Below are 27335 nucleotides of genomic sequence, written 5' to 3'. Positions count from 1 at the left end.
AAAGACCATTCAAGAGCGTTAACTCATGTAAAACTGCTTTTTGTTCCAAATTGGGGTCAAACTCTAAAACATATTCAAAGTAAACTTGAACATTCACAGTTGCAGAATATGTATTTGTGTCTTGTTGCATTCCGGCCCTCTGGTGTCTGTGCACTGGCACTGATGGTGGTATTGAAATCATATTAAAAATGGCCATGTGCTGTAGAACTGCAATGATCTGTCGATGAATCCATCATCAACAGAACATACATTTTCAGTCATTCGCTGGTTCCAGCTTCACACAATATTATTTAGTGACACTATTATAAATAAAAAGTTTGGATTTGTGGACTATTTGTGGGCGGATCATGTAAGTTGCAGAGTATCTGCAGCCGTTGCCCAGCAGAGCGCGCTGCATGTCCTTGTTTGGCGTTCAGTGATCTGTTTGCCACAGATGCTGCCGCATCAACACACACAATCAGCACAGCTAATAATAAAAAGCGTCTTGTCTTTGTTCTCCCTAAATTATTTTGATGATACATCTGTATTTATAATTATTAGTTTTTGTAATGCCTCCCCACAGGCTGCAAATTATTTCCAACACTCAAGGACTCCCATGCTTCACCTGCTGATGTAAGGATTGTGCTACTGTTTTTCTTTTGTGGAACAGCAAACAACATGACTCTTTGCAATGATCTTGTTTGAATCTGAGCCAAAGTTCTGAAATTGCAGACACATCCAGTTATCTTGCAAGGTATGGATGGATTAGGATCATATCCTTCATAACTGCATTTTCTAGCCAGCCTACACAGCAACATTTTAATGCATCTGCAGTTGTTCTTTAACGTCTGGTGTGATGGCAGACCAGCCTACACATTCATGTTATCATCCAGAGCATCACTAAACCGCCCATATAATTAACTCAGGGAACTAAACTGAAGCTTATATTTGTGCAACACGACACAGTAAAACAAACTTGTTCAATCAAATGTAGGTACTTTTGGACTTAAAGCTTAAAGGATGAACCACTTAGATGAGTTTATTAGGTCATTTTTTTGCAGTGACAGTGCACACCAATCAAAAAAAGTTATCCAGAGGGGCTAATTTACATCTGCTGTTTGTGTTTCCCACCTGATTTTTGTGGTTTTTTGTGACAGGTTTTGTTACATGTGATAGTTGCATGGTTACCTGCAACAATTAACTACCTTTTTCAACAGCAAAGGTCCCTGATTGCCTCTCAAAGCTTGTTTTACATGTCAGCGCTACAAACACTATCATATTTTAATGGCAGCATTCATTACTTCTGGACAAAAATAGCTGTCTCCCTTTAAACATGGTGTTTGGATGTCGGGCATCTTGCCTTGGTCACACACTTTTGGGGGTTGAAAGAAAATCTACTCTCTGTCTTGAATAGCTAAGGTAACGAGAGGGTTTGAAGAGAGTGTCTCTGAAAATGAGAGTGTAATTGCTTATATCTTGGTTAAATTCATTATTTACTGATTTTAGTGATTTACACACCAGTCTTAGGCATTGTTGGTCACATGGCAAATTGTTGCCAACAATCTGTGGGATTTGTAAGATATGGACATTTATGAGGCAATGTGAGGTCCCTAAAAACACTGGTTGAAACATGTGAAATATAAGACATGGCATAACGTTTCTCCAAAAAAAAGAGGCTTTCCTTTTCTTTTCTGCAATTCTAGCTAAAGTTCCCCTTTCACAAGCAGGCCGCCCTAAACCAAACCTCAATTTCTGTCCATACTCAATTTCATATCTGATGTATTTGACGGTTTTAATGTCTGATATCCAACTTTAAGGCCGTAACTACAACCTCTCCCACAGATGGCAGTCCTCGGTGTTCTCTGTGGTCAGGCGGTGGATTTTTATGAAAGCAGCTCCGCGCTGCCCTGAGAGGAGGAGTTTAAAAGGGGGAGGGGCTACGTCCCTACGTCACACGCATTACTGACAGAGGAGGAGGTGAGGACAGAGGGAGGAAGGCTTTCCATCTGTTCACACGCCTCATCCATTTCGGGGTGATTTAACGCCCCGACGACCTGGCTCGGAGACTCAGTCCCTCGCTCTCGGTCTGCCAGTGAGCGTCGGACCCCCCGAGGCGTTACTTGTCCATCGGTCGGGTCGTTAGCCTGCTCCTCTGGCTACATGCCCGGCTAGCACAATAAAGCTAATTTTCAGCTTCTGGATTCAGCTTCACCACCACCGGCGAAGTGGGGAGCCGATGAGGGGAATGGCAAGAGTTTACTCGGGTAACCCCTTCGGAGGAAACAGCGACTAACCAGACAAAACCAGCCCAGATTTATTTTCATTTTCGAATCCCCGGTAAGCTCCAGTTACGCGGTTTGTATCAAGTTGACGTTATTAGATTTAAACAACGTATAGTTGGCACTAGCTCGCGCGCTAGTCTCAATTAGCCAGCGCTGTCACCGCGCACGCTGACGTTAACACGTCGGTGTCGTAAATGTTGTCAGGCATCATCAAGGTGTTTTTTAAACAACGAGCTGTTATTGAGTCTATTGAATCTTCTTTTATTTGCTGTAGCCAAGAGGTGGGTAGTAAGCGTTAACGTTGCAACCGACTCATGTCTACGTGTTTTTGACAGCTTTGTCACCTGAACTGTTTCTGAAATACAGTTAATTGTCTTGTCTCGCCGTGTCTTTTGAAGCTTCCGGCAGATCCTGAAGCATGACGGTAATTATGTACAGCAGTAGCAATCGTTAGCCATAGAGCAATGCTGTGGTTTGTACTCTGTCGGTCCTAAACCAGTTATTATTAGTCTGCTTCCCCTGATCCCTCTAAGTGGGACTTTAGTCACCCCCCCCACCCCCACTGAACCTGCTTCCATGTTCCCATCGCTGCATTGCAGGAGTTACAGACGTGTATCTTCATGCTGAACCACTAAAGAACACGAAGTTCAAGCCCCAGTTTGCACTTCTAGTGAAGGGCCTGGAGTTAGTTAGTTGTCTTCGCGTCCCATTCTGTTTAGATTGCATTTCAACACGTTCGATGTGCATTTGTCGATCCACTACTCACGTTTAAGTGAATAGAAGAGATATTATTAAACAGGTTAAACATGTTTTAACGATGCGTCCCCTGGTTCTCTATCCTCTGCACCAGCATGGGGAATGTGCTGTCTATGATTTAAAAAAAAAAGTGTTCTCATTCTTTAGAAATCTAAAGTAAGACGTAGTTGTGTCTCGCAGTAACCATAAGTTCTGCATAGACAGGGTGTGGACTATGCTGAGATATACGCCTATATATAGGATATAAGCCTATAAGGGCATGCTGCAACCATTGATCAGTGACACCCTCGGTCAAGGCTCGGGAGAGTTTTACTTCTGCAGACCATGACTATACACACACATACAGACACAGACAGACCTAGTTGGCATCATCAAAGCAGTCATCCAAAACGCACCTTTGCTTAAGAACATGCTGTCTTCCCTCTTAGGGCCAGGTGATGCTGTGATTTGGTTGCATGCAGTTATTGTGATGAACGCACAAGAGAGAATAACATGCTGCCCTGCTTTTTTTTTTTTTTTCTTTGACAAATGCCTGTGATCGTGACTTGTTTTTTCTTTTCTGATTTGATTTATTCCCATTACTCTTCAGGTCGTTGGAGTCACTGCAACCCCCACCATGGTGCAGAAGTACCAGTCACCTGTGCGGGTGTACAAGCATCCCTTTGAGCTGGTCATGGCGGTAAGTACCTTTTACCTGTATTCCCGGCCAACTCTTAACATTTCGCACCATCGACCCGGTTATGTGTAATGCTGGTGTGTGGGCGCATCAGAAGGCACTTTTGGATGGATGATCCGAAAAACATCTTGCATGTGATTGGCTCACAGATTCCAAATAGCATTGCTGAAAGCAAGGCGTGGAAGTATTCGGCTGTACATTAGCACACTCAGCATCTGAACGTATAACACAAATGTCAAACAGAGGTTACACCTGAGATGTTTTATAAAGTTCCTTCCAAGGCTTTTAGTGTTGGCCTTGCTACACAGTGTCTCTCACTTTCAAGCATGAATTCCTCTTATTATATACTGTATATATATATTTTTAAATGGCTTTCTCAGCACCATTCACTGAAGCGTCTTTGCGTTCTCTCGCTAACGTTTGGCGCTTGCTCTTTATTCCCCGCTTTCTGCATATAGTTTGCCATGCAGATCTGTTAGTCTTTACCCCAGTGCAGCAGGCCCGGAGAGGATCACTCGCTAAATGGCTCCAGCATTAGAATGGAAAACACCAATTGATTGTAGCCGTGCAGTGTTTCATGACGACATTGGATCTGAAAAATTAGGACCAAACACCTTATTTCTGAATTGTTTAAAATGGATTTGTTTTCTTTTTGTTATTCAGTTATTCATCAAAAAGATGACTAGCAATAGTGTGCTAAATTAGAATCTTCCAGTGAATGGATGGTTTACTCAGCAATGTTTTGACCACAGCTGCTGTTTTTCAGTAATGTGGTGTTAGTGCACGCCTCAAGAGTCCTGAACGGATTATGCAACCGGTTATTTCCAACAAAACAGTTGAAAAAATTCAAATAGTCTTTGTTACTGTGCTGATACATTTCGCCAATATCAGCAATATATGGCCGTACTCATTTATATGGCCCCTGATCACGAGAAAGTGAGTCCTTTTTAACAGCCTGTCATAGTTCTTGTGCTGCTCTCTTTAAATGGAAATCAGCTTTTTACATCAGCCGGAATGAGGATGCGGCGAGGCTTAATGTCCTCGGCACTGGCTGGTTTGAGCAATGGGCAAAAAGATGCCTGTCGAGGGCTGGTCCTTTCACCTAAGCACACAACCCCAGGGGCAGAATAGCAATAATAGCAGAGCAGAATTACACAATATGTAAGCTGGAGATGACCCGCCTCATGGGCTTTTTGTAGCATGGGACAGGGTTACTTTTGCAAAAATGATGGAATAGTCCTCTGTTTTGTAATCTATGGCAGCATCCCATGAGGTGGATGTTTTAAAAGTAGAAAAGAACAGAAAAGAAGGTTTGCCCCGTGTTAACAATGTGGCCACACTTAGTGGTGAATACTTGACTTAATGGATGTAGAGAATGTTCAGTCAGTTTGGTGCATTTGGATTCCTTTCTCGCTCTGCTGTCAGCAGACCTGATGGTGCGTCACAACACACACTGGTTCTTTTTTTCATTGAAAACCCAGTGAATTCTTCCCCTTTCACTTCCTCGAGCAGGTCCGTCGCCTTTGCTTCGTAGTGTTGCAGCAACCTGCTGCGTTTATAGGAAACCTTTACACAGCGTTGATAGTCTGTATAACTAAGTCATTTTTTTACTTGTTATGTCAGTTCCATGAAATAGCCAATTGCTCTTCTGGGTGTGAACGCCCCGGCTGTACATTCCTCTGCTAAAGCATTTTAAGTGCATTCTATCTCCAATCGCTTCACTGACAGTTTCTATCAAAGTGTGTCAACCTCTGCACGACACTGCTGTGTCTCGAGTGCACTGTGGCCTAAGTCGTGCCGTATCTCAGATGCCCTTCAGCTGTTTTTGTTCCGCAGCAGTCACTGTACGCTCCTCGAGCACGTTCATCTCAGGGCTCCCAGCCTGCTCGGCCTTTTGGCAGATTCTTCTTGGAACTTTGTATTTGAAAGTCCACCGCAAACCTCAGGACGAGCATTCGGTTTTACATCCGACCGAGCCCGCCAATCAAGTCTGTTTTCTGGAAAGTCCCCATTATGTTCTGCTATACAGACACAGGGCAAGAAGATAAACAAATTGTCAGCACTATTCTATGACCGTTGGATGGTGTTGCTTTACTTTATGGATTTTGGCTTGTGTTGAAGTCAACTTGACAAGACACAGTGATTTAATTAAGTGATTTATTGCAGAAACGCCTGATGTTGACTGTTACCTAAGCGACCAACTCCTAAATGTCCTGACTGGTTAAGAATGTTGATTCCACCGCACCTTACGAATGTGTCCAAGTAGAAATCTCTAAACTTCCCTTTTTGCAAAAGGGACATGGCGACATTCTTACACAAGAATGACACAAACACCACATATGTGTTAACATGTCTCCTTTAGCGCCGCACAAAGTAGTCCTGTCTTTTTAAATGCTTTATTGTTGAGTTCAAAGTATCACTGGAGCAAGAAGGTACATGAAGCAGCCTGTTTAAAACATGTAACTCAGCCCAGCGGTCCGTTGGTGCTGCTGCTCCTCAATAACAGGAAATGTAGTCTATGCTATTGCCGCTGTTATCGCATCAGTCCAGTTACAAAGCCCTCAGTCTATCCTCTGGGAGTCACATAGGAATGTCAAACACAATACCACTCTGGCTGTTGCTTCTGAGCTGAAGGGACACATCCACGAATTATCCCAGTAGCCGCCAGATAAATGGAAAAACAAAAACAGACTTACCCTGAAATATTATATAACGGCTAACTTAATGCTTTAAAACACAATAACTACATCTTAAGGCCCTCAATTCCCAGATGACCTTCTGTGCTGCAAAGAGAGGGTATTAAATGAGTCTCTCCTGCACCATGGAAATGTAGAGGCCTGCTGCTTATCTACGAGGACAAAGTGTTTTGCTCCTTTCACTGTCCTAGTAAAGTTGGGGGGGGTGAACATGATGTGTCTAGTTTTAGTGTAGTTTCCTCTGAGAGTGAGTGTTTCCTGCGGTCAGGTCTCTGTCAGTTCAATTACTTTATGTATGTGAAAGGGACAGGACCAGCGATGGAACAGGACACCTGTGATGGACGACTTCATTGTGACGGTCTTAAACTGAATCACCAGCTTTGACTCCACTAATAGAAAACACAATGACCAGATCTGCCTTTTGACTCCTGTTGCTAGGGAATTGGATGCTGCTGCTGCAGCAACCTGCACTTTGACTTCGTTTTTGTTTCCTAAAAGACTGCAGCGTGAAAGGAAACTGAGCCAGAAAACAAAAAACATTTAAATGAAAAAAGCACTTGGGTCTGTTTTTCCTGTTTGACAAAAGCAACCCAAGTTCAGCTGTTTTAATAGTGCTTGGGTATGATATTTTTGGGGGTAAAGATTATTTTTGATGCTGCACTTAAGAGCTCAGATCCTGCACAGTGTGCTCATTCTGTCTTCTCTTGCACCATGGCCTACTTTGAGCTCGCTGTGCCTTATCGAACTTCCTGAATGTGGGTCATCCCTTGGACGTTAAGTGTCGGATCACTAACACTAACGCACGTTTTTGGTGGTTCTAAACCGGTCTCATCGTACTTTAACCCCTCTCTTTGTCTTGCCTGGCTAAGCACTGAGCGGCCCTGCCAGCGTGACATCCTGTCCCAACATGTCCTGAGTACTGACCCACTTTAAGGTGTTTTGCAAACCAATTCTATGGCTCAGCGGCGCTACGGTATTCTTTTAATCCACCCGTGAGCTGCAGGCTTGTGCATCGCTTATCTCACCTAAAGGGTTCCAGTCTACAGGCCAATGCGTACGTATATATGCAAAGATACAGCTTCATGTCAGTAGGGCTGTCACGATAACTACCCTTTTGTTGTATGATATATATTGCACCAAAAAAAATTGCAATAAACAATATTGTGCTCCTATTTGTTGACGTACTGGCTCGTTCACGTTAATTGGCCGTCCGCTGTCACTCGGCAAAAAGCCATAATGTTCCTACAGCAGAGCTGAAGATTGTGGCTAGTCCAGATATCCGAGTGATCATCATTTTGTTATTGTCATGGAAGCATCCCATTGAAAAAGAGCACAGAGAAATGAACTTGATTGATACCACCGCAGTTACTCTTACACAGCTAAAAGGGACTTAATGTTTTCTTACTGTCAAGAAGGACATTTAGTAATCCTGCTCCAGTATTGTCTATTTTGCAAACTCTGATAAATGGGCTTTGTCCAAAGCAATGAAGAGTTTAGCTTATCATCCAGCTTGCTGCTTCAAACAACATTCTCAGACAACTGCTGCACCACCACCTCCTCCTCCAGCACGTGAGTCTGGGAGCCTATGAGGAAACTGGGGCTGATTTTATTCACTGATCACCAAGACACTCATTCACCTTCTTTCCTGCTGCAAGGTCTGCCCCCCCCCCCCTGCTGCTCTCTGCCAGACACAGATGAATGTGTATGCACAATGCCCCTTTAGCATCTTTAACACTGCAGACGTGCTACAGTGTGGCGAGGGATAGTGACTCAGATCTATGCGGCAGCTACGGTGACGTTAACGGATTGCTGCCGAAATGCACACCGGGAACATGACTTTGCTATTTATCTATTTCGTTTTTTGCACTAGTTCACAGTTCCCTCGGCAAAGAGCCGATGGGTTTTTTTCTTTTAAAGGGATGTTTTGGTTAGATGCCTTCATTTAGGTCTGTGGTTAACACAAGCGTAAGAGATACTAATGTTCAATTCCAAGTCATCAATAAATTCATTTTGAAGCCTTTAAGTGTCTTAAAAGAAATTAGTCTCTATCATGTGGAAAAATCTGACTACAGAATACGAATTTCAGTTTAGAGGTGGTGACCTTTTGCTTAATATAGAGTTTCATCACAGAGAAAACAGTGAATATGCTCGCACCCGGCCTTCTCGTACCATAAAGCATCAAATCAATCATTTAACTTTCCTGTGACTCGTTGCTTATGTTTTGTTCACGTGTGGGAAACAGCCAGAGTGCTGCACAGTTTTATGAAGATCGTTGTAAGATCCTTCCATGGCAGATGAGTTTTATTGTGAAAATCTGGATAAAAGTAAACTTGAGTAGACTTTGTTCTTCTTGATGTCTGAGACGTCAAAAGTTTGTACTTCAACAGAGTAAGTGTCTTCTCCTCAATTTTAAAAATGTGATAATTTGGATTATACACAGTCATGTATGACAAAATAACCAGACTAATCTTCTTGATATCTTTTGGTTTGTTGTTATATAATTGACAGATGGCCATCCTGCTGATGAACAAACATGTCTAGTGATCCATGCCTAACTTATAACTGCAGTTAGCATATTGCACGGCCCAGCGAATATTTAGGACCTTACATTTGAATAAGGTGTGTGTGGGCAGATTGTGCCCCCTCCTCTCTCAAAGTTGCTGTAGTTCCAGGCTGTTCAGCCATCACAGAGCCCAGTGTAGCAGTGAGATCATTGGAAAAACAAAAGTGGGCGGCATTGCATGCAGAGACCAAGCTCTCTATTGTTGCATCTGTTCAATAAGGATCTTGTTCTCTCTCTTTTTCCCCACATCCATTCCACACCTCAGCTCACAGGCATTTGGACCTGATGGGCGGCGAAACCTGGCGTGTCGTCTGTCCTCACGGAGTGAAACCTTTTCCCTCACACTCTACATCTTCCCATTTTAGATGGTACAGCAGCCGAGTCTGTTTAACTGGAGCAAATACGTTAAGCACTCCACAAATGCAAAGAAAGTGTTTGCCCTCTACTAAGCCCACACTAGCTGTGTGCGGCGTCCTTGTTGCATGTCTGCCCACCCCCGGGGGGAAAAAAACACACAGGCTCTTGTTACATCACAAGTGGTTTCACCTATTTCTGCTCACGTGAGAGGCTCCCTATTGAAATGCTCCTTTTGTAAACATTCATGGTTGAAAAGCCTTAATGGTCCAATGTGAGGCCATTTTTGGGCTCCAATGGCAGCTAATGGTCAGTCAATCTCTTTCTATTGACTGATCAAACATGTGAAGGGACAATAAACAAAATGACACGTCATTTTAAGTTCTCAAGTTAGGCCTGTAAATTGTTCAGAATTTTTTATTTTTTTATTCTGCCGATTCCTTTCTTCTACGGTCTTGGCTCCACTATTGGACCAGGGATGAGAGCTTTTTCCCCGTTCCTTCCTCATCACTAGCAACCCGATAAACCAAATACAGCCTGTCTGAATAGTCCCCTGCTAACTCTCCAGTGTAAAGGTTCTTTATGTAACCACTTAACACCAGTGTTTTATTTATTTATTTCCGCAATTCCCTGTGTATTTAAGTCCGTTAGTTTTAAGCTGCTTGCTCAGTAACCCCTCCCCTTCCTCGTTTATGACCTAGTTTGAAGTTTATAGCTTTTTTTTTTCCTGAAAATAAATGCAAACCAGGAGAAATTGCCACATGTCTTTCTTTATGCACCCGTGTCCAAGCTTTTTATCCTCCGATGACTCACACACATGCCAGAAAGCCCCCTTTGCATCAGCATGCTCACTTCTAGTAGCCGTGTTGTGTGTTTGTGACAACCTCGGCGCATGAATGAACGGGACCTTATTTGTCATTTGGCAGCGCTCTCTAATCTGTCGGTCTAATGGTGTCTCGAATGTTCTTGTGACCCAAATCGCCAACGAGACGACACCCGTACGTCTTCTTTGCGAAGCGACATTGAGCACAAGCCAGTCGGTCCGAGAAGATTATTGCCATGCGCAGGGCGGATCTCACGCTAACAAATCCTTACATGTGACATACAAGTATTCTAATTTATAATTTTTCATTACTCATACTATTTGTCCAGCTTTTATTCGTCAAATTTTCCCCCTCTCACCATCAGGGTGTTCCTTGTACACACTCTGTGGGGTTATTCCGGCCGACGTTGACGCAGTTGCATCCCAGCAGAGTTATTGCTGGCCAACATGGGCTAAACAAGTAACTCTCACTGGTAATTAGATATCATCATCATCAACTTGATGGCTGCCTATTAATTGAGTTACAAGGATGCGAAGGTTGAATAAAATGCTCTTGAAATACCAACCTAAGTTCAGTGACATAATGAACCTTGCTTCTTGTATATATCTGCCAAGTTGTTTTGTATGTAAACCACATCAGCTGGCAGGAAGTAAACATGAGCCCAAGGTGTCTCCTGGCAACACATTTCCCCTAAAGAGGTCTTCACAGCTCTGTAGTTAGTTGCTCTTTGTCGTGTAAATTTCCCCTGAATACTAAAGAATTGCGGGCCGTTTGCTGAATGTTTTGACCATCATCCCTAAGCATTCCTAATCAAGTATAATTAGGAAAGCGTTACTATTTCCCCAGCCAAAGCTGATATAAATAGCAGAGGCCGACCTACGGGCGGCTGTCGTCTCCATTACACAACCATTTCCATAAGCTCCAGAGACACCGCTTCCGAGGAGGCTGGAAGGGTTTTCCAGTTAGTGTTGGTCCCAGGAAACATTGACCCGGAGTCTCACTTGACTACATCGGCTAATGACATAAACGATGGTGCAACGCACTAAAGAAGTGGAACTAAATGTTTTTCAAAGCTTTTCAAATGCAATGAAGAAGCACTGTGTATTTGTGTTTTTTTGCAAATGAAGGCTGTATGAACTGTATGTACCAGAACATGTACCATCATGTGCAGCTTCTTGCACTTCCAGCAAGCAGCATTTGTAGAAACATTGCATCAGAGCTGTTGTTATGTCACAACTGTTTTCATGTTAAGGGTGTGTTTTTTTGTTTGTTTTCGTTTTGTCCAATCCACTGCAACTTTTCTGTGGTAACCATATAACCACAGTCCTGTCACGTCATCTCAATGTGCAGTGAAAGAACGCGTGATGCATTTTTAAGGAAATAGTTTCTCGCTTAAAAACTTAAATATCTCTGATTTAGTGGTGCAACGGATCTTGATCAAAGCAAAAGCAAAATTCTGACTTTTGGAGATTTTATTTTTTAAGATCCATATAGCTGAAAAGAAATCTGACTCATGATTCTGTCACTCCATTGATGCAGAGTGGTTCACTCCTCGTATTATGTAGACACTCTGGACTGTATGAATGTCTTAAGTCATTGTCATGTAAGTATTGTTTACCATTCCCCTAGGTTTTTTTTAGTTTTTTTGTTGGAGATCTGAATGCACAGGTTCTCACATTTGAGGAGCTGGTACTAGTATTTGACATAACTTGTAGAATTGATGCTGAAGATTAAGTTTGGATTACTCCAGATGTTTCACACTCAACTTAAGAAAATAAAACCTGGTGTGTCACTGTGAGGTATTTTTCCTCTTTTTCTTTGGATGATGCTTGCAGCTATATTTAAGTATAATTAGTCTTTTTTTTTTCCTGGGTCTCTCGAGCCAGATAATAGCCAGGCTACCTGCCAGCCCCCTTGTTTTCTTGTCAGGTGGTACATTATACACACGTACATGCACCATCCGGCCCTCATGTAGTCTAATAATGTGTCATGTTTCTCCTCGGAACTCTTGCATTTCCTGAATCTCCCTTCCTGAGAAAAATAGGCCTTGCTTTCCGTAACCCATGCCCTTATCCACACAGTCTGTAGTCCAGAGGGGGAATCTTCTCTTTGAATGCAGGAAGCAATCAAATGACCATGGATTGTTTGTTACATATTCTCTAATGCACCTTGAATACGTAGACCAATTCCAAGGTTAATTTGTGGTTTGACCACTTCTGTTTCGTCTGAACATATTCTATCACCACGCAGACCGCATCAGGATTTTCTCGCAGTCATTATTACAGACACCCAGTTGTTCCACCTAGCCATGAAACCTACTTTACTTGTCATTGTGCCTACGTATTGTAGCAAAGATTTGAGGAGAAGGACAAATAGAGATTTAGTGTGGTGGAGTTTGTCTACCGTGTGTGTTTTTAAGGGGTGTCATCAACGCAGCTCTACATCCCAAACACTCACTGACGGTGAGGTGACGCATCCTGGATGAGCTGTGTTGTAGAGATGTACTTGTAATAACAACTTATGTCAATAAGAGCCAGTGTACAGCAAACAGAAGTTCGTGCTTTCGTTGTAGATCAATGAGTCAAAGGGCTAAGAAATGACTCAGGGGAGGTTTGACGGGTTTTGTATTGTTGGCCGCACCAGTGAACAAGCTGGTATCGTGACCTTCCTGTTTAGCGGTTTTCGGTGCCTGTGAGGCGGCTGAGAATAGTTTTTCATGGAAGTTCATTGTCTCGCGTGAAGTGAAGCGTGTTTTCCGTGTGCTTTGTAAGGCCCGTGTCCTTCGGTGCGCTCGTGGTCGAGGTTGTTGTTGACATGCGGCTGTTTTTCACGGGTGAAACTGATGTTTACAGTCGGTGCTGTAATGCTGATGGCGGCGCAACGCCTGCGCTCAGTTGTTCCAGAGAGCCGGGGCTGGAAAACCGAGCTCAGCATTCAGTGAATGGACACTCGCCAGCGGATTGGCTCAGCAGTCCAGGTAGTGCCGCACGCCAGGGGCTGCTGAACCCCATCAACCCGGGGCCTGACACGCATTAAAGTTATTTCCTCTATCTGAGGAATGTAATGACGTGGCAACTGGAGAACCTACTCGGGTCCCCCGACATGAACCATGTAGACGCACACAATATTGGCTGCTCATGAGCCGTATGATGCTTTGTCAATGGGACTTTTTGCAGTGTCATCGCTATTCATAGGTATACAAACAATGCATTAATGTTTAAATTATTTACTACAACACGGTGTACAAGTCCTTCAGGTACATGTCCTGGATTCAAAATGTGACTTAGTCTGAGTAAGGAAAACATTAAGCGGAATAGCTCTTACATGTCCATGATATAAAAGCTGGCTTGCCTCGGCACAACAGAGCTTGTTAGTCGTGCGCTAATGGGAACTTTTGCAGACAAGCCTTGGGCACAGCAACTTCCATTTTCATTGAGGCTTTTTCTTTGTCCTTTTGTAAAAGGTGCTTTAGTTGAGTCAGGGCTGTTCTCTGCTGTGGCTTAGCTCGCTTCACAAGTTTGGAACGAAACTTTGTTGAAGGACATTTTGTTTGGTCTCAAACTTATTTGCTCACTTCACTCTTTTCTCAAAACAAATATGGAATTATTACTGTTCTTAACACTTGTCAATCGGTGTATAATTAAACCTACTAAAGCAGATATCTTGGGGCACCCCCCTGTTATAATGGTAGGGCAAACACGGTGTGTGTGTGTGTTATAAAAGAAAAATTGCACCCTCTATTGTTTTCCTCCTACTCGATTTCCAGAATGAAACCTCACAGACGTAAAGCACAGTATCAGCTCACAGTTTGGTTCCTCCTTTCTATTTTTCAGGCCTACGAGCGCCGGTTCCCCACCTGTCACCTGATCCCCATGTTTGTGGCGAGTGACGTGGTGGAAGAGGAGACCAATGAGGATGGTTCCACCAACAGGGTTAAGCGCCGCTGTGCCCTGGATGTTGACGCCCCGCGCCTGCTCAAAAGGGTACGTTGCACACCAGGTTGACCTCCAAAGAACAATGCTTTGTGGTCAGCAGGTCTGTTGTCAGTTGAGAAGTTTATTTTATTGTTTTCAATAAACACGGTAAAGATATAGCTTTTTTTAGCTCTACGACCACATACAGTTTCTTATAAAGATAAAACCTTACTTTGTTGTTTAATTCCTTGTAACGTGTGTTTGGGGTTTGCAGATTGCAGGTGTGGACTATGTCTACTTCATACAGAAAAACACGCTGGACCGAAAGGAGAGGACACTTCACATCGAGTCCCACAACGAGACCTTCTCCAACAGGGTCATCATCAGTGAGACCTGCTGCTATTCGGTCAGTAGCACACACATCTCAGCGCAGGCTGTTTGCCACTACAGAAACACACACACCCACACACACACACACACACACGTTCTTTAAAACTGTTGTTAGGCTGCAAAATGTAGATCTGCTGCCAGTATAGCCCTGTTAATGTTTGTCCATCTTCTAATCTCTGCCCTGATTCCCTGCACAGCAAAAAAAAGGCCACGATGACACTCTAATCATGTTGCCTTTTCTTATCCCGACCCATCTCTCATTTTCCCCTACGATCGTAATCTGGCTGAATGCTCTCAAGTACTGATCTGAAACCAGCCTTTTTTCTGGGTTCATCCCGGCTCCACTTCTGTATGCTCAAGGCTCCACTCTGACTTCAGATCTGCCTATTCACGAATGCTCCGAGTTAATGAGGTCAAGCACATCGTATTAGCCTCAAACCAAGTGTGATGCTAATTTTAGATCTCCGGCTGCACAGAGGTTCTGACTGTGTGCTTTAGCGCACTGTGCTAACATTAACAGGGATCGGCAGATAAATTGGATTGAGCTAATGGGCCTCGCTGGAGCTGAAATAGCTTGGTAGCCAGGAGTAATGGAGCCTTCAGAAAGCATTAAACTTGCAACTTCTTTTGAAGTGCAATGGGGACATTTTGACCAAGTTTTACGCAAATGTTGATTTAATATGTATCCCACATAGCATATTAAAACGTATTGTAGCCTTCTACATTTGGCACAAAGTATTTTTCATGCACTTCTTGATCATAATACTGAAGTCCCTGATTCAAGACCTTAAGAGGCTGAGATCTACTAATATGGATTTAATAAAAGTTTCCCTGTGAGAGTACAACTCCTCAATCAATACTGATTTGAAAGCATCCACTAGAATGAACACCCACCAGTCATTAAAGACGTTACTACAAGTAATTGAACTGCAGAGTCTTACAGAGCGGCGCGTCTTTAATCTTTTTTTACTAACTTTTTACAGACACTGGTGACCGAAAGCCCACAAAGCCAGAGCTGCCAAGTTCAAATTTTGGCCTGCAATCAGAATCAGAACCATTTATTGCCAAGTATGTGGTGCATACAAGGATTTTTGCTTATCGGAATGGTGAAAATAATAAACAAAGACAGACAAACATGTGCAAAAGACAAGAATACATGAATAATGATAGAAAATGAAATAAAAAAACGTGCAAAAATTGAGTTACTGGAGTTCGACGACCAGTTATTAGAAGGCTATAAATAAATAAAAATGGCAATAAACTGTGTACCCCAATTTTGTTTTACCTCCAACTGCTCCTCTGATGACCTGCAAAACAGTGTTAGAATCAGATGAGTGCTCGGCCATTCTGAGAATCATTCCACCACACGCCAGAAACATGTGTGTCTTTGTATGTTCAGGCATTGTTCTTTTTTTTAAACTCCATACTGCTCATGTGTAAACGTTAGGTCTATGTGGACCGACTGAAACACACACACAGTTTCTCACACTATTTCTCTGCGTGCGTCATCACTTAGTGGAGCTGTGTGTATGTGGTTACCATAGCAACCTGGTCATTTGTTTCTGCATTTGTATACACAGTATAAACAATACAGCTGTTGGCTACTTTTTTGATATTGAGTGCCATTTTCTTAATTTTCCTGTTTAACAGCTTACAATATCAAGATTATTCTTGTCATTCAATTAAATGATGTAATATATAAAATGTTATACAATTTCATCCATATGGGAAATATGTGTCACTTTTATGCAATATACGTTTCTGATTCTATAAGGCAATGAGTATTCGTCGAGGTAGGGGGGGTCTTCATGTAAATGCGGGTCAATCAAACTACCATAATTAACAGGACGCCCATCTGCCATTGGCTGGAAAAGAGGCAACTTACTGTTTGGATGGGTGGGCACAACGACATCTCCCTAAAACTCGCCTGCACACTTAATGCCACGATGCCGGCTGGTTAAGCTTCTGCGTGCGGATGGTCTCATCTGTGCCCGAGGTTGCTGACCCCTGCACTGCGTGTCTGCGTGTGTTGATACAGGCTCACCCTGAGAATGACGACTGGACGTGCTTCGAACAAAACGCCAGCCTGGACATCAAGTCCTTCTTCGGCTTTGAGAGCACTGTGGAAAAGATTGCTATGAAGCAGTATGCCAGCAGTATCAAAAAGGTGTGTGTGATGTTGAACTTGATCAATACATGCCGGTGTTTCCTTTTTTTAATGGTTTCTGGAGCGTGAATGAGTCGGGTTGTTCATTTTTTAAATGCATAAATGATCTTGCATAATCTCTTTGCGTGTACCGGGGTCTTTTGCTGTGGACCCAGTGAGTCATCTGCCTTTATAACGTCAGTTGGAAATGCTAAGAGAAAATTTGTCTTTAATAATTTGAACAATATCCAGATGAAGATGTATTGTCGGTCTTCCAAATAGCTCACTTAAATCTCATCTCCTTGAACCCACAGCTCTCTCACTTTTTTATTTCTACACTCGTGTTCCTCCACAGGGAAAAGAAATCATCGAGTTTTACCTGAAGGAGCTAGAAGATGAAGGGATCAGCCATGTGCCGCGCTGGACCCCTTCGCTCCTTCCGGTGTCTCCCCCCACACCGACAAGCCTCCTCAGCAGCCCGACTGACCCCCCCAAACTGGCAGTCGTGCCCGCCGTGTCCATCGCCCTGGCAACTGACGCCACAGACATCACCTGCCAGGACGTCCAGCAGGACGGCAGCACACTTCAGGCAGACAGCCTATCTGAGATTTTGCCGGGTACTTCTGAAGGTCGGTTCCCCCAGATGGAGGGCCAGCCTTCTTTTGTTTTTATTGTATCAGATGAGAAATATTTACAGTGAAGAGGCACTGTTAAAATGTCAGCCAGACACGGAGTTGAACATAATTAAAGCAAATCCCCGTTGTTTAAATGAATGTTAAAACGACTGCAGTTCCTCTTTGTGAAGAACATACAAAGTGTCACACACACTCAAATTTTCTCCAGAAACATGCCCTAAAAACACTTGATGGGGAAAAAAACAAAAAAATACAAACACATCACCATGACTGCAATATTCTCACCAAACACCATATCCTGAATTGGGAGAACCTCGTTAAATTCCCTGATTTGTGTCTGTTTTTTATATTCTACATGGAATGGCCCCGCCTCCCCTTGGTGATTTAATCAAACAAATCAGTCAAAGCAGCAGACTTAGTATATCTGCTTCAATAGGGGATGTTATTTCGCACAAGTCAAGCTCATTTATCAAATCTGCATTTTCTGTGAAGGCAGCTCACTCGTCGAATGCTGTGCAGCAACACATTCACGCACAAAACACATACAGAACCTTCAGATACAACCTTAAGGCTTGTTGCCAATCCGGTTTGCGAGCGTTGATATGCTATTATTCTTTTTGTGTCTCTGTGCTTTAGTGATATACTGTATATGTGCTTCCACTGAAGGGATTTGTTCTTCCTGATGATGCTACTGTTAAGGTTGCTGTAGTCTATGGTCTTCCACTTTCGTTTGTTTTGTTTTTGTATTGGTTTGAATTACAGTTCCTTTTGAGGTTTTCATTTTTTTTATTTTAGGCTGCCTTAAAATCATCTGGCTGGGGACAGTAGATGGACATTAGCTAAATAAATAAATAAATACAAAGCACTCTCATTTGAACACATTATGATGGATTTGAATTTCATGTTGGTGTCACTAATGGTCTATATACCATGAATAAATTTACTCTTTGACTGAATTATGTGTTATGTTTATCCTTTTCAGATAAGTTGGATGCAGACTACATCAAACGTTACCTAGGCGACCTGACCCCCCTGCAGGAGAGCTGTCTGATCCGACTTCGGAAGTGGCTGCAGGAGACTCACAAGGGCAAAGTAATTGTACTGTTAGGACTGAATACAACGTTTATGATTTGACGCACTTTGACAAATTACTGTCCAACTCCAGATTGAATCATTATCAGGGACTTGGGATTGAGTCCGACAGCTACCGGAAGCTTCTTTTTTTGGGGGGGTTATTTCATTAACTTACTAATTACAGCTAAATACTCTGCTCTTACCATCCAGATCCCTAAGGACCAGCACATTCTGCGTTTCTTGCAAGCCAGAGACTTCAACATGGACAGGGCACGGGAGATCCTCTGCCAGTCGCTGACCTGGAGGAAGCAGCACCAGGTGGACTACCTGCTGGAGACCTGGAGCTCACCACAGGTCCTCCAGGACTACTACACCGGCGGCTGGCACCACCATGACAGAGGTAGGTTTGGACCGGTTTGTGCATCTCATTTGGGCCCTTGAGGCTGGGCTGTATGAGGTGTGTATCCATAATCGGTGTATTATCAACAGCAATTGCCTGTCGACCCGCAAAACGTATTTACGCTACCTAAATTTTTTTTTGATATTTTAATCCCTTTCCCTGGCTGTCCGACCGGCCTTTCAGAAGGGAAACCAAAGCTCTTCAAAGCCACAAGACCTGTTTGACCAGAACAGTAATTGCGTGCCTGACCTCAATTGGTTAATTGGTTTGAGTTTGTTATTGTGAGACCTGGTATTTCAAAGGGTTAGTCCAGATTCACAATAACAAAGTATTTTGTTCTGCGAGGGCCTTTTCACAGCAAATATGTACACTTCAAACCGATATGATTTAAATATCTTCCCTGTAAACTAGAGGAAGACCTCAGGTTGCTTATAGACTTTAGTTCCAAAGCCTGTTAAATAAACATGAGCGTAATTTGTCGGCACTACTTGGTTACTCAAGTAGTGCACACAAACATACACACAGAGTCACATTCTTGCTTTTGTTGCATGCTGGGAATTTCTTTCTTTGAACAAAGGGGGACAATATCAATCAAATTTAAATGACCACATAAGTGAACATTTTTTTCCATTTCAGTCTTTCCATAAATATTTGCACACTTGAGATAAAACATGAAAGCATTTCTCAGTCTGTTCTTCTGTTGTATAAAATAATGACTATGTGGACATTTCTATGCGGCAGCTTTGTCGAATGTAAATTGTGTGCTAGATCATATAAATGTTTTATTTTGCCTTTTAGATGGTCGTCCTTTGTACGTCCTGCGGTTGGGCCAGATGGACACCAAAGGACTGGTCCGCGCTCTGGGAGAAGAGTCACTGCTCAGACATGTATGTAAAGCCATTTGAAACACACTTCAAGCTCACTTGTTTCAATGTAGGTCAATACGTCTATAGGTCAGGATTGGTTGGATTACAGGTTAGGGATTTAATTTACACGTGTTGATCCGCACAACAGTCCTAACGCCAGGATATGAACAGTACATGTATAAATAGCCTACTTGTTTATAAGGTTGCTCTTACTGTAGGTTCAAGTTACCGTAAGTATGAGAGCCAGATGGCCGTAGTGCACTGAGGTCATGTTGTACCATTTCAGGTGCTGTCTATTAATGAGGAGGGTCTGAGACGCTGTGAGGAAAACACCAAGGTGTTTGGTCGACCTATCAGGTATACCTTCAGTTTAATGGATGTTTGCTAGAGCCAAGCATGATATAATAATTTTATATATATAAAGTGTGTGTGTGTATAATACAATGAATTAAACTGAATGCTAGCTGAGCGTGAAAATATAGAGAAGATAGAATTCTCTGTCCTAATGTGCTGCCATTTAACAGCATAAAGCATATAATCAATATAATAATGAATACTGAAAATAATAATTAACAAAAAATGAGAATTAATTAAATGTGAAAGATGGAAAAAGTATTTTATTTTCAGGCCACCGAGCAGCCTGAGGGAAATGATCCCCCACAGAGGAAAGAGGCTCTAGGAGGGATATTTTACATATATTTATATTTTGGCAGCCAAGGTCACTATGATAAGAGCCATGCAGGACTGCATGCGAGCTATAAACATCAGAGCCCTCACCCAGCATAGACTGACGGAAGGGTGGCGGCATCCGGAATTAGCAAGCGAGGCTTTCACCATTTAAGCTGCACCTCAGGGTGACCGGTGCTAAGTAGTCTGAAAGAGGATGTGGCCCAGTTGTGAGTGTTTTTGTCCCTCATCCTTTCCCTCCCTCCTCTGTAGCTGTTGGACGTGTCTTGTGGATCTGGAGGGGCTGAACATGCGTCACCTGTGGCGCCCAGGGGTCAAGGCGCTGCTGAGGATCATCGAGGTCGTGGAGGCCAACTACCCGGAGACTCTGGGACGGCTGCTCATCCTGAGAGCACCCAGGGTTTTCCCTGTCCTCTGGACCCTGGTAAAAACCAGCAGCGGAAACTCACCAGCTCGAATAGTCTCCTCACAGAATCGTCTTATGTGGACTGGAAGGGTGTTGTCCACCCTCGTTTCCATATGTGACTAAATAATGAATAACACCTCTATAAACACACACACCTTCTGCTTTGCCTTTCACAGTGAATGCATAAATGTATTCCATAAAATAAGTAGGATACAACCAGATTGGTGTGCCCACAAAAGCTCTCCACGTCTGCCTCTGCCCTTAGGTGAGTCCATTCATTGATGAGAACACCCGCAAGAAGTTCCTCATATATGCGGGCAATGACTACCAGGGCCCTGGAGGGCTCCTGGACTACATAGACAAGGAGATCATCCCTGACTTTCTGGCTGGGGAGTGTATGGTGAGTTTCTCTCAACCTCCCATTTCAGAAGATAACTCTGTTCTGAACAGGATCCAACAGGCATGTTGACCCAATCCTGTGGTGGTCTGTGTTCCGCAGTGCGAGGTACCAGAGGGCGGCCTGGTCCCCAAGTCCATGTACCGCACAGCCGAGGAGCTCGACAACGAAGGTGTCCGCCTGTGGACCGAGACCATCTACCAAAGCGCCAGCGTCTTCAAGGGAGCGCCGCACGAGGTGAGGCTTTGACTTAGACCGAAGCTGTAAGCTAAGGTCCGCCATCTAGTGGTTGTCATGGTGAAGTTTTCTGTGGCCTCGCTTTAAAGCGTAATCTGCCTGCAGTGGAATGAGGTTAATCAGGTTGCATAATTGATACCAAAGGGAGAGATGCATCATACGTACATCATCACCCTCACAGCCCTTTGGGAAAAAAGCTTTTGATTTCGCTGACAGCTTCACAAACAGATGTTCAGTTTTCTCTTGCTGCTCTCTGTCACGACGACATTGTTTTAAAAAAAAAAAAAATGGAGTAAGGTTTCAGCTAGACTACCACCGTTAAGAATGACTGCAATAAAGAGAGCGGGGATCACAGACATAATGGGCTGTATTATGGAGCGCATGCATGTAAATAAAAAGAGGGAAGTGGTATCTTTTGCTTTGATTGTTTTTGGTTCCTGTGTTTCTCTCCATTTCTAACCTCACCATGTCTGTGTTTCTCCCTCCCCCCCCCCCCTCACCAGCTTCTGATTGAGATCATCGACGCCTCCTCAGTCATCACCTGGGACTTTGACATGTGCAAAGGCGACGTGGTGTTCAACATTTTCCACTCCAAGCGCACCCCGCAGCCTCCACGCAAAGATCCCCTGACCCCCCACGGCATCGCCTCCCCAGTTGGCAACAATGTCCAGCTCATCGATAAGTCCTGGACGCTGGGGCAAGATTACAGCATGGTGGAGTCCCCGCTCACATGCAAGGAGGGAGAGAGCGTGCAGGTGAGTTCAAGGAGCGGGAAATGACGGCCGCAGGTGCCGACGCTTTGATTTCGTAATTGTACCTCCGGGGTTTGTTTTGACGTCGTCCGTGCCATCGGCCTCCGCAGGGCTCCCACATCACCCGGTGGCCAGGTTTCTACATCCTCCAGTGGAAGTTCCACAACATGCCGGCCTGCTCGGCCACCAACCTGCCCCGCGTGGACGACGTGCTGGCCACCTTGCAGGTGTCTTCGCACAAGTGCAAGGTCATGTTCTACACCGAGGTGTTGGGCTCCGAGGACTTCAGGTTAGTAACCGAGTGTCCGACCGAGGTACAATTGTACCTGTGCAATATTTGAAGTGTGTGTGCGTCCATATTTCTGCTGTGCTGTGTTTTACCACGATGTTGTTATAGTTTACTTTCAAACCTTATTCCTTCATGACTTTTCATTCTTCACTCCCTCCCCTTTTCAGTTTTCCCCCTCTGCAACGTACCGCATAGATAATTAAGTGAATCAAATCTGCAGTGTTGCTAAAGTGACCCTCTGAAGAGCATTATGATTTAAGTAGGCACAAAACAGAGTTTTGAAATGTCCCCCCCCTCTCAGAGGCTCCCTTTTAATCCAGCCTTTTCTGTCCATTCGCTCCTGATCTATTGCTCACACTCCTGCCTTCCTGCTGCTCTGTCTTCTTCCTCTGAAGAATGGCTTGCTGGGATGTGCAGAGTTTGTAAGTGGCTCAGTCTTTGCCCTTTAAGTAGCTTGGTGTCATTGCTGCTAATTTAAACAGCCCCTCCCTTCACGTTTTGCATCTGCTCCTTCTAATGGCTTTTTTTTAAAGCATTTGCTAAAAGGATTTTGTTCCTTTTGTTTACGCTGAAGTGCTCCTTATCCTAAGTCTTCTTTCTGGCTCCACTCGCCCTGCATGCATGTCTCACAAATTCAGGAATCAGAGTTCAGCACCCTGGTGCAAGTGGGCACAAAACCTCAACAATGAATTTGGAATCTTCTAAAGTCATTTTGTTTTATTTGTACTTGTTTTTGTCACTCGTTCATTTTTTCTACTAACTGGTCTCACTTTGCTTTTAATTTGCACCTCACTGCTAGATGCTGCCAAATCAGAGCAGATACCCTTAATGCAAAATAAGGACATTTCCCACGTGAAAATGGTTAAACATACCATAATTTCCTTTAAACTTGATCAAAATCCCCCTCATGCATTCATGTGTGTCGTCATTAAGTTTGTGTCTGTGTGTGTGTGTGATACATCATAGATTTGGGCTGTGTAGAAATGAACATGTGGACAGTGTATTGACGCTTTGGTCCACCCTACATACTAAATTTGTAAAAACACACTTCATTATATATCAAATGATTGTAAAAAAACCACAATGCTTCAAAGGAAGCGACAACACCAATTGTGGATTTGATTCGGGGCCTCAACAAAAACACCCCTAACTTACTCGGAACCCAAATACTTGAATTTGCTTGAATTTGGCACTAACCTTACACACACACACACACACTCACTCACACACACAACCCTTTCCACCTGTGTCACTGTTGATTGCTGCTGCCTGGGTCAAAGCCACACAGAGCCAATGAATCTCCCTCCTGTGGCTTCGATCCGGCTGCATGGCTCTGCGTCTTGGGCACACGGGACGCCAGCAGTTAGCCGCTGTACTGCTGAGAAGTTTGTCACCGCTCACTCGTCCTCTGTCTCTCGCCCCAGGGGCTCCATGACCAGCCTGGAGTCGAGCCACAGCGGCTTCTCTCAGCTCAGCGCCGCCACCACCGCCTCCAGCCAGTCTCAGTCCAGCTCCATGATCTCCAGGTAGAAGCCGGAGGCTGAGGACTTCAACCTCTCTCCCAGACCCCCCCCCCCCCCCCCCCCCCCACACACACACACACACACACACACTTCCCTTACCATTGACACCAAAGCCATTTCTCCTCCTGCCCTTCCGAGTCGATGCTCCGCTCCGTTCCTATTGCACAGCAAGTCTATTGAACTGCAGCATGCTCGCACCAACGGAAGACAAAGAATAAAAAATCTGAGGCAAAAAGAGGAAGACAAAGAAAAAGACTGTATACAATTTAAAGGGCTGATTCTTTTGCACAAAGATGATATATTTCCTGTGCCTGGTGACAAAGCTGGGCGGCAGTTTGAATCCGAACATCACCAGAATGTTTGTTTGTGGTGGAAGTTTAAAGGTCGGGAGACGAGTTGCGGTGCCTTTGTGGCACGTGAAGCTAAATTAAGCAATATTTTCATCCTTGGCGGTATGTTACCGGATGAAAACCATGGAGGCGCTGTTACACTTTTGCATTTACATCTACACGCACATATGCAGACACACACAAATACACATGGATGTTTGACTACATGCAAAAATGTACATTGCCATATCACCAGAGGGGTTTCTTGTTTCTGGGGAATTATTCATAGGTCAAGTGTGGGTGGCGAGAGCTCTGAACTGGACCTGGGTCAAAGCTCACACGCAATGTTTCTTTTTTGTGTGTGGGTGAGGCTTACTGAATAACAACAATGCACACGTTATCATTAAAGTTACCAGTTGACGGGAAAATAACATTTTAATAAGATTTTAGTTGTTCATTCCATTGGCTTTTGTGGCAAATCCCCACCGGCCCGTTTTTATCGCACCTTGAGAAGCGTTTGAATATTTGACCTGGGTCTGACTCTTAGCTAAGTCAATCCTAAGCAATAACACAAGTTTGACTTTCTACTTTGTGAAATACTTCTATTTACCATTAACCAGTACGTGGATGATCATGGGTGCTGATTGCAGATGAGTTTGTTTTTTTTGAAAGTTGTGTCCAGGCAGACGGACGGGCAAACTAGAGCCTGTAAACAAACACAAAGTTCTCTAGTGATACCATTGTGTCGGGAGAGCAGCATAAATAACTCCACCAGCTCCTGGATACTTCCTTCTGTTTTCTTCTCGTGGAATGACCACCGTTGGTTTGCTATCCGCACGATTGAGGAACTCCGGTCAAAATCAAATGGTAGAGGGGATGCCTTGTTACTGATTTGTGAATGTGCTAATGACTGGCTAGCGCTCGCCAACCAATGAGATGCCTGAGTTTGGAGGGTTGCGACGTAATTGGGCAGAGACGCCATTGTTTACTGCTTCTGTCTTAGAGTGGTGTAGATTTTAGTGTGCTTTAAGGATGGATGTTACTTGGTGGTGTGGACAACCTATTGATACTGTACTAGTTGATTGGAGTTTGTTGAGTTATTTTGGAGATGAGTCATTGAAGGCGTTTAGCAGTGTGGTGTGTTGCTGCATGCACATGTGGTTATTGGGTTGAAATAATATATTATTTAAAGATTAAAATATAGTTGCGTGTCAAATACCATTTTAGCCTTTGTAAACTTAGAAACGTACCTGTTTTTTTTTTTCTTCAAGGTCATAACTGTAATGGATGATTAATTATGAATTGAATGAACATTTCTAAATGCAACACATCCAGGCAGCAGCTTTTAATACTATTTATTTGGCTGATTGATGACTTATCGTAGATCTGACTCCCTGTCGAGGGCAGAAATGATTGCCTTTGCCAAGAGTCATTCACATGCTGTTGCCATGGTTACGGGTGATGCTGACAGAGGGACGAATCAGACTCCTGAAATTACTGGATCAGTTTGTTGTTTTTAATACATGAAACTGCTCTTTTTTAAATGTAAATGAAAGGTCAAGGGTTAACTTGTGCTAACTGTATGTCATTAACTGCAATAACATGAAATGCTTTACTGAACAAAAGGACCTCCTTAGAATGTGGGCTATTTAAAGTGTGTATGATGACTCCCTGTGCCCCTCACGGCAGGCGGCCTCTTGTTGCATGTAAGAAAATCACACAACTTTCCTTCACTTGCTTACTGCTACAGGATTGATCAGCAGTAATAGATGGACTGACGATGAAACAATCAACAGTCAGTTTAAAACTAATTTAACTTGCTCGTCGCTCTGACGACTCTGACACTTTGTACACTCCAGTCTTTTCAACACTTCATTGTGTGTATCTTAGAAAGCAGAGTGGACCCTGATTGAAGGCATAGGTCTAAAAGGACTCTGATCAGATGTGTTTTGTTTAAATGTACCAGCGGTCACGATGTGTCTCTGACTTTAGCGCTTACGATATGTAAACCTTTCATCAAGAGCTCATTGACCAGTGAGGGCTATATCTGTTTGTCTTTTCTGTTCAAAACTTTAAATGTCTGTCTCTCTGCTCCCTTCTGATGTTGCATATCTTCTCTTTAACTTGATGTAAGGAATAATGTGTAGAGTTCATATTTGGATTATTGAGAATTTGGCACTTTTACTGTTTTTGAAAACAATAAACTTGAATAATGAGGAAAATGTTTGATTTCATCACACTCATTTTCAATTACACTTTCTGTCTGTACTGTTTATCCTAAACTCACCAAGAGTTGGCATTGGAGCTGCTTTGTTTTTTATATATTCAAACTCATCATTTCATAAAAGAAGAAAACAGAAAATGTAAGGAATCCACTTAAGAGAAATTCTGTATTGAGGTTTATTAAAATGTTTTTGCAATCTCATTTGGCAAACATCACGCATTCTTTGTATCAGACTTTGGATCTAGAGCTCTGACTTCAATTATGGCTTTCACTACTTTCCACCAGAAATAGATATTTTCTTGTGTTGACTCTTTGAGTTTAATAGATGATATTATCCTGTTTTCCTGGCACAGAATGTAATGAACAGAAGATAATAATAATGGACATAACCTATTCACAAAAATATATATTTTTTACATTATTTAAACAAATGAAGGCATTACAAATCTGAAATTGAGTACTGGCGAACTATGATTCGGACTGGAGTTGGTTCAAAGATTTTACTTGGTGAAAATGAAAAATAATAGTTTTTTTTGGTGGAGAGCTTTTTAACCACTGAAATTGTAGTTAGGCTGAATTTCCAACAATATTGAATGCCGAATTGCCAAAATGTCTGCAAAAAAATCTTTGTGAGCCTTCCTACAGTTTGTAATCACTACTTCTGCTGTTTTACTTTCAATGATGAATCACGAAAATGGGTTTCATGTTTGCGGCATTTCTGGAACAATTAAAAAAATTAATCTGAGTAATGTCGTGAATCTTTTCCTTTCACATTTCTGTTTTTCAGTCTGTTTTTTTTTATCTCAGATGCTGTCAGTTCTCCTGTCAGCCCTTTACTCTAAACGAGCCGTGCTGTTAACTTTCTGAGGTTAAGATCAAAGGATAAAAAAGGATCAAAAGTAGCAGAGATTCTTGCCGGTCAGACATCGCAAGATC

At 43.2% G+C, this 27335-nt stretch overlaps 1 protein-coding gene across 3 annotated transcripts; it reads left to right on the top strand.

Moving 5' to 3' along the window:
• The first annotated feature begins 1936 nt into the window (after positions 1-1936).
• si:dkey-237i9.1 (SEC14-like protein 1) lies at positions 1937-27144 on the top strand. Of its 3 annotated transcripts, XM_037472450.2 has the most exons (17): positions 1937-2316; positions 3607-3696; positions 13964-14113; positions 14319-14450; positions 16473-16601; positions 16936-17209; positions 18198-18307; positions 18500-18689; positions 19488-19576; positions 19842-19912; positions 20495-20666; positions 20914-21048; positions 21148-21282; positions 21786-22037; positions 22145-22323; positions 22719-22745; positions 23748-27144. In XM_037472450.2, exons 2-17 carry the CDS (start codon positions 3634-3636, stop codon positions 23851-23853), a joined length of 2214 nt encoding a protein of 737 aa, XP_037328347.2. In that variant the 5' UTR covers positions 1937-2316; positions 3607-3633; the 3' UTR covers positions 23854-27144. The 3 variants fall into 3 exon arrangements, with proteins under 3 accessions (XP_037328347.2, XP_037328345.2, XP_037328346.2); XM_037472448.2 differs by lacking the exon at positions 1937-2316 and having other exon boundaries at positions 16936-17197; XM_037472449.2 differs by lacking the exons at positions 1937-2316; positions 22719-22745.
• Positions 27145-27335: the final 191 nt, after the last annotated feature.

The sequence above is a fragment of the Pungitius pungitius genome, chromosome 9, assembly GCF_949316345.1.
Source record: "Pungitius pungitius chromosome 9, fPunPun2.1, whole genome shotgun sequence".
Classification (NCBI taxonomy): Eukaryota; Metazoa; Chordata; class Actinopteri; order Perciformes; family Gasterosteidae; genus Pungitius; species Pungitius pungitius.
This window is presented reverse-complemented; position numbering and strand designations above follow the sequence as displayed.

Bases quoted from the DNA above. Each gene is read 5' to 3' on its own strand.
- si:dkey-237i9.1 (XM_037472450.2), top strand. From the start codon at position 3,634: ATGGTGCAGAAGTACCAGTCACCTGTGCGGGTGTACAAGCATCCCTTT. The intron at 18,690-19,487 runs GTAGGTTTGGAC...TTTGCCTTTTAG, and splicing joins CTGGCACCACCATGACAGAG to ATGGTCGTCCTTTGTACGTC. The intron at 22,746-23,747 runs GTAAGTGGCTCA...CTCTCGCCCCAG, and splicing joins TGCTGGGATGTGCAGAGTTT to GGGCTCCATGACCAGCCTGG.